Source organism: Sciurus vulgaris (assembly GCF_902686455.1).
Source record: "Sciurus vulgaris genome assembly, chromosome: 7".
NCBI lineage: Eukaryota > Metazoa > Chordata > Mammalia > Rodentia > Sciuridae > Sciurus > Sciurus vulgaris.
Window position 1 is genome coordinate 22,400,859 of NC_136467.1, and position 12,322 is coordinate 22,413,180.

Sequence of the window (12,322 nt, forward strand, 5' to 3'; positions counted from 1 at the left end):
TATTTGCTCATGGAAATGTTCAGTAAGTTTTTACTACTATGCTTATTTGTCTCCTTATTCACTCTAGTTTGTAAGCATGTTAACATATGAGATGCAGACATGTATATTCTGACTACTTAAGAACGTGCTAGAAGAATAAAGGACATGGGTGTGATCACTGGTCAAAATCACCTGTCAAGAGGGTCCTCACAGTGAGCGCACTATAGATGGCAAGTTTTAAAACAGGCAGATTAAAAATAGAGAGTCAAATGCCCTTCTTTGGTCTTTGTTTCTGGATAATAGGACTGAACACAAGAGGTGGACCACCACGAACTGACACATCCTACCCAGATCTAGCTGTCTACATTGGCTTTCACACTTCCCTCCCCTGGAGGGTCTCCTAAAGGCTGCTATGAAAATCCTTGGAAATAAGGCCAGCTTTTGTGTTTTTCCAATTAAGTCATTTAGTTTGCTGTTGAAGGTTATCTTACTTGTCTAGGGGACTAAGTTATAAGAAATGGTGTGAGTTATTGCTCAGCAATAATCCTGTTGTTAGGAGTTAGCAACATGTCTGACTTTCAGATAGCATTATTATGTTCTATATTTGTGTTTACTGCAGATTTTGTTTGGTTTTATTTGGCATTTATTTGTGTTTTGAGGTCTTAAAATGTTTTTGTGTTTCTGATGCTAATAACTAAAGTTTGTAAGATTGTAGAATGCAAAACTTTGACATGCTAAACTGTCCTATTAGAGGAAAACAAATCTGAGTGAGTTAAAAAAAAAGAATGTAGTAGGATCCTTTGATCTGAACCACATATTTAAAGAGTAAATTATTTCTAGAAGTCATATCATACTATTTGTTCTTAACAAGCATATATTCATCTAGAATTCCTGATGTTTCTTCATGTCCTGCTCCCAAGCAAACTTGGGTAATTCCATATTTGTACAGTTGACTCTACATGCAGAATAATTCATTTATTGCAACCTAGCACTTAAATGGGTCAAGACTATTTTGTATATTGTAACATCATTTGTGGTATCAGCTATGTATACAAGTATCATGTCATGTGTAAATTCAATAAGCTTCCCTCATCAAGAAGGAAAGTGAAAACGGAAAGCACAGAAGCATTCCATTAGATACTATCTTTCAAGATTGTATCAACTTCTTAGGTAAAAAAACAAAAAACAAAAAAAGCTAGTTCTATTTACCCAAAAGTATTCAAATTTTCTAGTATTTTCACTACAGATTTCTAAATAAAAGATAGAAATTTGATCATATCATTATCAGTACATACCAGAAAGTCAGTCTGCCAGGTTTTTAAGTGAAACTATATTTTGCCTCCTAGTAATCAGCATGTTATTTTAAAAACTTTTTATAGTCAGCTCTTTCTTCATCTGAGGATTGTGACAGTCATGGACATAGGTCACCATCTTCTGTTGGGAGCAGCATAGTCAACTGACAGTGCTACCTGCCACCCTTTAGATCCACTGCTGTGTTTGCACTGATCCTTGCCAATGAGAATGCTGTGGTGGGGACTCCTCTACTAGAGAACTCCACTGACCTGCCTGGCGCCCCTAGAACTGTGCTATAGTCTGAGGCTCTCCTTACTTAATTTTTCTTCCTTCTCCTTTCCTTTCAGAAACGTCAGACCAGATTGTGATATAAAGGCTTTCCTTGCCTTCCCTTGCTCCCTCCCCAAGAAATCTCTCACATATCTAATCCCAGCTTAGCATTTGCATCCTGGAGCAACCAAAGTGAAATAAGGATCCACATCAAACTGAAATATATCTTGAGACCCCCGAAGCTGCCTTTTTGTATTTTCTGAAAATTTGAGTATCACTTGAAATGAATCGTTCCTATTCTTTGAAAATTCATCAAAACGTTCTTGGAAGTACCACTACGTTAAGTGCTGAATATTAAAGAAACATGCTTTTAAAAGTTCTAATTTACTGAGTATTTATTATGCCCCAAGCACTTTATAAGCATTATTTCATCACATTCTCATGAAACATTTCTGAAGTGGCTTTTATGATGTTTATTTTGTAAAGAAGAGGAATGTGATTTAGATAGGCTCAAAGACATACAGATAAAACAAGTCAAACTGGAAATGAGACTAGATCTCCCTCGCCCCAGGCCCTGTGCCTGTGCCACATCAGAGTGGTCATTGTATACGGTATTTCTGATTACTCTTTGTTCTACTGAACAGAAGTGTTTTTCTGTGTATTACTACTTCAAATATTAAAACTCATACTTGAGCAGTAACTTTGGATATATTTCTTTCACTTCTTGATTTTAGCCTTTTTATCTGAAAATTGAGGCAAGTGACATAAAAATAAAGTCCTTTTTGCTCTGAAAAAAAAGTTCTATACTTTTAGAGTTAAAAAAAAAGGAGCATTTAGCTTTATAAAATCTTTCTAAATTGTTCTTGAAAGAAATATTAGAGAAAAGATTAAACTTTAAACAATGAAAAAGATGAATAGGGTTTTTTCCCAAAGTATAAACTTTTTTAAAATAATTTTTTATTTGTTCTAATTAGTTATACATGATAATAGAATGCATTTGACACATCATACATAAATGGAATATAACTTATCATTCTTCTGGTTGTACATGTGGAGCTACACTGGTCATGTACTCATATATGCACATAGGGTAATAATGTCCAATTCATTCTATTATCCTTCCTACCCACTTCCCTCACTTCACTCCCCTCTGTCTAATCCAAAGTATCTCAATTCTTCCCTAGCCCCCACCCCTTATTGTGAATTAGCATCTGCATATAGAGAAAACATTTGGCCTTTGGTTCTTTGGGATTGGCTTATTTTGCTTAGCACAATATTCTCCAGTTCCATTCATTTACCAGCAAAGGCCATAATTTCATTCTTTTTTAAGGTTGAGTAATACTCCATTTTATTTTTATTTTTACAGACTGCATTTTGATTCATTGTACACAAATGGGGTACAACTTTTTATTTCTATGGTTGTACATGATGTAGAGTCACGCCATTTGTGTAATCATACACGAAAATAGGGTAATAATGTCTGTCTCATTACACTATCTTTCCTTCCCCCACCCCACTCCCCATTTCCCTCTACACAATCCAAAGTTCCTCCATTCTTCTCTAACTACTCCCCTCTGGCTCCCTCCCCCTTCCCCCAGTTATGTATCATCATCCACTTATTAGAGAAAACATTTGGCCTTTGTTTTTTTGGGATTGGCTTATTTCACCTGGCATGATATTCTCCAACTCCATCCATTTACCTGTAAATGCCATAATTTTAATCTTCTTTATGGCTGAATAATATTCCATTGTGTATATATACCACAGTTTCTTTATCCATTCATCTACTGAAGGGCATCTAGGTTGGTTCCAAAATCTAGCTACTGTGAATTGAACTATTATCAACATTGATGTGGCTATGTTACTGCAGTATGCTGATTTTAAGTCCTTTGGGTATAAACAGAGGAGTGAGATAACTGGGTCAAATGGTAGGTCCATTCCAAGTTTTCTAAGGAGTCTCTATACTGTTTTCCCGAGTGGCTGCACCAATTTGCAACTCCAACAGTAATATAATTCAGATAGACCGCTAATCTCCAAAATTTATGAAGAACTTAAAAAATTTTACACCAAAAATACAAAGAACCCAATCAATAAATGGGCTAAGGAACTGGGCAGACACTTCACAGGTGACCAACAAATATATGAAAGTGTTCAATATCTCTAGTAATTAGAAAAATGCAAATTAAAACTACCCTAAGATTTCACCTCACTCCAATTAGAATGGCTATTATTAAGAACACAATCAATAATAGGTGTTGGCGTGGATGCGGGGAAAAAGATGAACAGGTTTGACGTAGATTTGAGAATCAATTCTTCAAGAGTTATATCAATTAAAACATAACACCTTGTTCTCTTCAAGTATTAGCAATTGGTTTTATATGGCATTCAACCAATCAGTTTCTAGCTCCAAAAGTTAAATTATTATCATTACTGAGTGGATGTACACTATTGTGAAAGACTTACAGGTCTGTAATTGCCTTGTCTAAATTTAACAAACTTAGGACTCTTCACTATGACCCATGAGGCCTGCATATCAGGCCTACCTCTGTGGCCTTGTTTCCTACCACTCATCCATGGCTCATTCCTTTCTAGCTACATGGCCTTTGCTGTTTCTTGAATGTCCCAAACTTGTTCTCACCCCAGCCATTTTGTATGGCTTGCTCCATTGTACTGAGTGGTTTCTCCTCAGACGTCATCTCCTCAAAGAGACCTGACTGCTGATCATCCTCTCTTAAGGGACATCATCACTCCTCATACAGCTTTATTCTCCTTATAGGAGTCATCACTGCTGAAAGTCTTTCATTTGTTGTTAATCATCTTTTCTTCTTACTAGAATATAAACCCAAAGATCAGGGAGTCTTAAAAATATTGTTCACTCTCTGCTTCCCCAGTGCTGGGCACTGTAAGTATTTGCTGAATGAATATATAAAATAAGTGAACAACTATTTACAATGACTTTTAAAGATTCATATGGAAATGATGTATTTCAGTTAATGCAAATACTTGCTAGATTAATCATTCTTTGTCTTTTTCTCTAAATTTGGTCTTGGAAATATGCAAATTACAATAAATTAACAAGCAAATGTATACATGCATAAATATTTATCTCTGCCCTACCTGTCATATTGCAAGTCCTCTGGTTACTCTCAAAATGGTATTGCCGTCGTGCTTGGGCAATGTATTCTGCAGCCTCCCTTTCTTGTATTTCTCTTATTTTCTTCTGTCCATATTTCCCCAGGATATATACTCCTAAAAAAAATAAAGTAGTATATAATCAAAGTACAAAAAATGCCAAACAGTATTTTTAACTTGCTTTATCCAATTATAAGGTTTATATTAGGGAAAAGTTAAAAATTATAATTTCTAAAAAAACCTATATTAAAAAATTGTATACAACTAAATTAAAGACAAGGAGAAAGAGATTAATGTTTTAATGACCAAGACAGAGGAAATGATGGGCACATAGAGAAAAAAAGGAATTAAATCTAGAAAGTCTGGCAATGACTAACAGTTAACTGGAGACACTGTAAATGTCTAGTAATAGGGTATTGTTTAAATAAATCATGGCCTAAACACACAATGGAATCTCATACAGCTATTAAAAACCACATTGCTAAATAGTTAATGATCCAAGGAAATATGTTTTATGATCTTAGGTGATAAAATAAGATATCAGAAGTTTTATTTTTTTCATTTCTCACAGAGAGAGATGAGTTTTAATTTCTAGCTTATAATAAAGTGAACATTGCTGACTGATGGGATAATAGGTGATTCCCATCCCCCTATTTGCTTTCTATTTTCCATATTTTCTTTAATGAACATATAATACTTTAAAAAACTTTTAAGATAAATTTTTAAAAAGATACAATGAAAGAAAGGTAGGTAGTCAGGTAGGCATTTATCCATCCATGTGTTTGAAAAATCTCTGAAAAGGATACAGAATGAAACTTGGAACATCTAGAAACCAGTAACTTAAATATAAAAGGGAAATATGTTTACAGTATAAAAACATAGGTGGTATGTGTTCTGTAATTAAACATATTTCAGCATATACAGTATAATATGTGTATACTCTAGTCTATACCCAAGGCGGTATATGGTCGGTTGTTCCAGTTAAGAATGTGAACACAACAGTGTTTAGTTAGTATATGATCAAAGGACACATTCTAAAGCTTAAGTGCTTCAGTTAACTTTTATCTGTGATCAGGGACAAATATTTTGTTAATTAGTACACTGAATATCAGAATTGGATTTTCATAGATTAAATTAGTGGTGTTCAAGATACTGGACTACAGCTGGGTGTGGTGGCGCACACACGTAATCCCAGTGGCTCAGGGGGCTGAGGCAGGAAGATTGCGAGTTCAAAGCCAGACTCAGAGAAGTGAGGTGCTAAGCAACTCAGTGAGAACCTGTCTCTAAATAAAACACACACACATGCACGCATGCACACACACACACAGACACACAAATAAGGCTGGGGATGTGGCTCAGTGTTTGAGTACCCCTGTGTTCAATGCCTGGTATCCCCTCTCCCCCAAAAAGATACTGGACTAGCTAAAACATTTTAGTAATATTCATATGAATGTGAATACATGAATCTACCAAGTCCTACAGCGTTAGGAATGGCTTAGTCTGGGATCTTGAAGATTCAGAGGATTCTTTTTAGTGAACATGAGTCAAATGAGTTTAGATGACCAGCTGACTTCTATAGTTAGAATATTGTTGCATGTGTTTCAGGTAAATCTTTTATATATGGTTTTGTCATATCACTAAAGAAGTATAGAATGCAATGAACTTATAGAACAGGTTGTGTTACTTTTTCATCTTTGTTTGCTGATACTTTTTTTATGTGTGTCAGAACTTGGCTTCATTATAACCAGGCAGAGAGGCTGTAGGAGAGTAACTAATCCTCATTTACCTCCAACCATCTGTGGCCTGCAATATCTTCTAAAACGAATTTAAGAACTGTGCATGACCTAAATAACTGGATTTGGTATGTTTGTCACAAATTAGGAGGGGACAGCCCTGTAGGAACTGCAAAATAAATATTTATTCTACAGTTAACACAGATGTGCTACATATTTTTAAAAATAGTTCAGTAAGACTATATATTATGATAAGTAGAAATATAGTAAGATTGTTTTTACTACATTTATATATATATATATATATATATAAATGCATTACAGTCATGCTTAAAGGACATATACAAGTTCACCTAAGGAGCTTCATGGCTACCTTTCTTGTAATCAATCCTAAATAAACTGATAGTGTCACAATACCAACAGAATGAACAAACTGATATGTTTCACAAAGTAATACCTTGACTAGCAACTCTGATATAACTAGTTCTTCATGAAATGCTTGTGTCTTATTCTCATAATAGGCTACTAGTGGAAGTTATGTGTAAAATGGTTTAAGTTATATTGCAAAAAAACACTGAAATGACATCCTGAGTAGAGCTAAGAATTTTTCTGGAATAATAGTAAATTTGATTGGTATGTATGTTTTCCTAGGGAGAAGGTATGCCTACTTCATCAGATTCTCAACAAATCTGATAAAAAAATTTAGAAATTACTGTATTTTATAAATGCAGTATATATCTAGCTAACCCTAAAAAAGAAAATAAATTGTTATGGGCTAAATTGTATTCATTCTCTTCCCTCAACAAATTCATCTGTAGAATGTGACCTTGTCTTTACAGAGATAATCGATTTATAAAATTAGGACAATAAGGTAGATTGTAAACCAACATGACTGGTATCCTTAAAAGAAGAAATTTGGATACAGAATTGGACAGACATGTGCACAGGGAAGGCAATGTGAAACACAGAAGAGATGGCTATCTGCAAGATAAGGAGAGAGGCCGGGTACAGATCCATTACATCATATAGAAGGAACAAATCCTGCCAACACCTTTATTTTGAACTACTAACCTTCAAAACTGTCAAAAGAATAATTTTTTGTTGCTTAAACTACTCAGTTTATGGTATTACAGTGGATCTTGTAAACTAATACATGGAAAATTAGTCTAAAATCCTAGATTCAATATTTTTGTTTAATTAGCACTAAAGTTCCTATACAAGGTGTAGTTCACCCTGGTTCCACAACCAATATTCATAAATTTTGTTATATTTGTCTCCCTCAGAAAATAAGAATGAGGAAAGAAAATTCATTAGCTAAAACATGGAGCTGTGGACTCTGTATATACTTGAATAGCAGCTTGAATTTGGGCCTGGAAGATAAGACATCTTGATGGTTCTGGTGCCAAGTAGTTAGATGACTTTAAAGCAGTTTCCTTTCTCTCCCTGGGAACTAAACTTCTTCATGCAATGACAGATCAGGACTGTATGAGCTTTAAAGTTTCTTCTGTAGCTATAACTTTGTTTATGAATAATGGAAACATTTATTAAATAAATGTAAAATAAATGTAAAATATAAGGTTCCCTTTCAGAACACTGCTGGTAAAGCAAAATATTTTTTAGTCATTCCATATTTCAGTTGTTTTAAAACCATCTTCTCTTCCAGGATAAAAATTCCTACAATGCAATTATTTACCAGGTTAAACATTTCAATAACAGTTTGAAAAATAATCTGATAACATTGTTCCCAATAAACAGATCCAAATCCTGCTATTCTATTTCAGAAATAATTTTCTGAAGTTTTGCTATTTTTCTTTATCATGACATGTTTAGAACCTGAATTAGTGCTCTTGAACTGTGGCTTAATAGCTTCCTAATTCTTTTCTTTTGTTAAAGTCTTACTGGTACACAATGGGAACTCTCTTAAATATTTGCCAAATTAATTAAGAAATTCTTGAACTGCACTTCAGACCCAAAGGATCAGAATCTGGGGAAGTGGAGTCTGTATTTTTATTAATCCCCATAAGGAATTTTTTTCCATACTAAAGTCTGAGAAGCACTGATACACAGGATACTACCCTCATTATTTAGAGTAGGGTAATAAGGAAGGTTCTTCACAATTTATGACCCAGTGACTTCTCCAAATTAATCTTTTACCACTCCCCACTGGTTAGCTATAGTGAACTATATTTTGACTCATCTAAATCAGGGTTTCTGGACCTCTCGTACAACTCCTTTTCCTTCTGTGCCCTCGTCTCCTTTACTAGCTTTAGAACTTAGTGGAACTTCTGTGAAGCTTGCTAGACAACTTCATGCTTCTCTCTCCTCTGCTTCTATAGTACTCTGCTCTCTTTTTGTACTATAATATTATCATTGTACTACTTTTATTTCTATTTCTGCTTTCCAGATTGCATCATGAGTTCCTCAGTCAAGAACTGTGTATTATTTCTTTGTATTCCCAGAGTCCAGTACAAAGTAATGAATAATGAGCCCAGTAATGAATGTAGGCACTTACTATCATTAAAATGCTTGTTGAGTGAATTAATAAATTAATGAATGAATAAAAATCAGAAGAGTCCAGAAACGACAAAATTTAAGACATAAACCACAAGTCAATGTTCTGTGATTTTCCAAAAATCAGCAAGCCAATATATATGGATCTGGTTGCTTTCTGTTCCGCAATACTTTCTCTAGTGCAATGATTCTCCATGGCTTGGGCACCCCTGCGGGCTTTAAAACTCTTTCAGGGGATCTGTAAGGTCATAACTATTATTGTAATAGTACTAAAACATTATGTGCCATTTTCATTATCAATCTCTCATGAGTGTACAGTGGAGGTTCCTAAAAGCTACATGATGGATGGTATCACAACTGATTGAATGCAGAAAGCGATATGAGAAGCCAGTTTTCTTCAGTTAAGCCAATCATTAAGGAGGCTTGCAAAATATAAAACAATGCCACTTTTTTTTTTTAGTAATGTGTTGTTAATGTTAACCTGCAATGGTTTATTATTTTAAATGAATTAATAGATACTTTTAAAATTTCTTGGTTTTAATTTCAAATATGAAAAATGGTAGGTAGAGAATTTAGAAAGCTATTTATGCTCCTTAATTTTTAAGAGTTATGTAAAGAAAACCTCAGTTCAAAAAGTTTGAGAACTACTACTCGAGTCTTTTTCCAAATTGGTCAAATTGTACAAACTGGTCCGAAGTAATTACTCATTCAAAATTTAGGGAAATAGAAATTCCTACATAAGAACCCCCATGACTCAAAATTTGACTTAAGTTTTTTTTTTTTTCCACTAGTGAATGGTCAAACTTCTTTGAAAATGCACGTAGATACCTTACCCCACTTTTAAGCTTGTCAAAATGTGCCACTTCTTTCATGAAGTCCTCCCTGATTTTCTTACAACTGCTTATATTGTCTGCCAGTTTGATTCATATAGTGTTTTCTCACCCTTCACAGATTCATAATTTTAGTATTGGTATGCTTGCTTTTCCTTCCTATTAGACCATAAAGTCCATGAAGGCAGACTGGTATGGCGTGGAAAGAGAATGAGCATTGGGGTCTAACACACACTAACCAGGTTCCCTGTTACTAACTCTGAGACCCTAAGTAAGCTTTTTAAATTCTCTGGGCTCTGGTTCCTACATTTTTGAATGGGATGACAATAACTACCCTGTTGTCATTGCTACTGAATAGAAAGAGCTTAGTACCGTGTCCAGTATACAGTGGATACCCAATAAATAATATTACTATTTAAAATCTGTAAATCTGTATCTCTAATCATATTACCTTTGTCACTGCAGTCACTTGATAAATATTTCTTAAATTAACTGAAATCTAACATACTACTGAATTTTCCCTTGAAGCAGAAAAAATATGAGGTTTAAACAAATAAATGCTAGCTGCAATCATCTCTCTATGTTCAGACTGACTTTTCTTTGCTATACAACAGCAGGAACAGAACATCAGTTCTATTCCTCTGAACTTTCAACACAACTCCTTTTAGTCTGCAATTTTAATCTGTAATTATAGAGATCTCAATAGATTTAAAAACTGTATAACTACCTTTGTTTTGTTTTGTACCAGGGATTGAACCCAGGGGTGCTTAAACATTGAGCAACCTCCCCTACCCTTTTTTTTCCCTTTAATTTTGAGATAGGGCCTTACAAAGTTGCTTAGGGTCTCACTAAGTTACTGAGGCTGGCTTTGAGAATGTGATTCTTCTGCCTCAGTGTCTTGAGTTGCTGGGATTACAGGTGTGCACCACCATGCCTGACTTCTATAACTGCCTTTTAAGAATGGTCTTTTGTTTCCCCTGTGAAATTTCTGATCTACCATTAGGTTGTTCCATAAGCCTGAAGGGGTATGCTATTCCTTCTGAAATTGCTAAAGGAGTGGCAAAAATATTGTATAGATATATATTCCTTCACAAGTACGTCTTTAGCTTTTATAAACAGAACGGCCTCTGTAGTCTTAGCATAGCTTAAACATACTTTAAGATGTTTAAAATATCAGAAAAGGCTGGAGATATCAGAAGGTATTTTTTATTTATAATGGATGTCTTAATGGTAATCAAAGTTTGTATATGCTTATTATCAATTAGGGCTAGACCTGAGACAAGCAGAACATAATCCTTGCCTCATCAAGGACCCTATCTCCAACCATGAAGAATCATCATACCTGAATTATTGATGATAATGGTATTATTAATTTCAAACTGGGGATAATAGAATATAATCAAATAGTAAGAAAAATTCAACTTAGTTCTTTAGGAAACTTCTGTCCTTGAATTTAAGTACTTATGTAACCTAAACATTTAGTTGGTGATAAAAAGATATTTCTCAAACACTCAAGTTCTAAAACATTCTCTTAAAGTTCCTGAATTTCATTTTTGTACAATACAGAAGGCTTTTTATTGTCTCCTTCAAATCTCTGATTGCTGTGACATGAATGTCATGTGAAGGAAAAGGGTCTCAAGCTTTTTAAGTCCTATCTGTTTCTAAATCTCTCAGCAGTTGACTTCAGTTATGTCAGCTAGATGGGCAATGATCACAACCTTCACAATCCTGAGAAGATTGCACAACATCCCTAATTGTAAGCATTTTGTTGCTGCATAATTTATATTCTAAAATGGGAGAAGCAGAGCTAAAATAGTGATTTGTTTTTCTCTATCTAGCACACATGTTTCAGTCCTTCAGTACAATGTGCTATTTTTTAAAAAATCAAGTTAACTTTAAACACCACCCAAAGTACAGACTTTAGATAACTCCCTTAGAATATTATGAAATTCCTATGAAGGGTGAAAGCCAAAGTACTGAGAGTGCCAAAAAGAAATGAAGGATATCACAAGAAAGCAACAGAAGGGAATAAGAAAGCATGAGTCTAAAAGAAAGGTATCTTGAAACAAAAACTTAACTGTGGTAGGTTCTCCAAGTCCCGTGGGGGCGGAGGATGGAGACAGAAGCAGATCGAGGGGCAATGACAGGGCAAAGGAGGTAGAAACTGGGGAGATGGAAAGAAACCTGGAGGTCTGCCACGCCGCTCCTCATCCGACGGTTGAACAAATAGCCTCTACCCTCTACATATCCTGGCCTCTCCCTGTTTTGGAAGAGAGCCACCTCTTTCCCACCCCTTCCCAAACACGCTGTCACCCACCTCCAAGGACTGTGCCCAGGAAAATGCATTTCTTTTTGTGACGTTTCAAAAAATTCCACATAGATCTCAGCATCTTCAGACCCTGGGGGAGCGGGCTGCCTCGGGTGAGGTGCAGGTTCACCAAGAAACCGTTTCTTCGTCACTTGGGCCGGAAGACCCGGCAGGATCACCGTCGTCCCGCTCGGTGCTCTCCAGAAATCACAAACGCGACTTTCCGCAGAGGCTGTCACCAGAGCGGGAAGGGGGCGTGGACTATA

The 12,322-nt window shown here is 35.3% G+C and overlaps 1 protein-coding gene across 1 annotated transcript in view; it reads right to left on the bottom strand.

The window, feature by feature from the left end:
* Positions 1–12,284, bottom strand: part of PEX3 (peroxisomal biogenesis factor 3) — a 36,320-nt gene extending 24,036 nt beyond the window's left edge. Inside the window, exons 1-2 of the mRNA XM_079146884.1 lie at positions 12,066–12,284; positions 4,660–4,791 (exon numbers count right to left, since the gene is read on the bottom strand). Of these exons, the coding sequence (XP_079003010.1) occupies positions 4,660–4,791; positions 12,066–12,138 (205 nt within the window). The 5' untranslated portion in view covers positions 12,139–12,284. The remainder of the gene's footprint in view (positions 1–4,659; positions 4,792–12,065) is intronic.
* Positions 12,285–12,322: the final 38 nt, after the last annotated feature.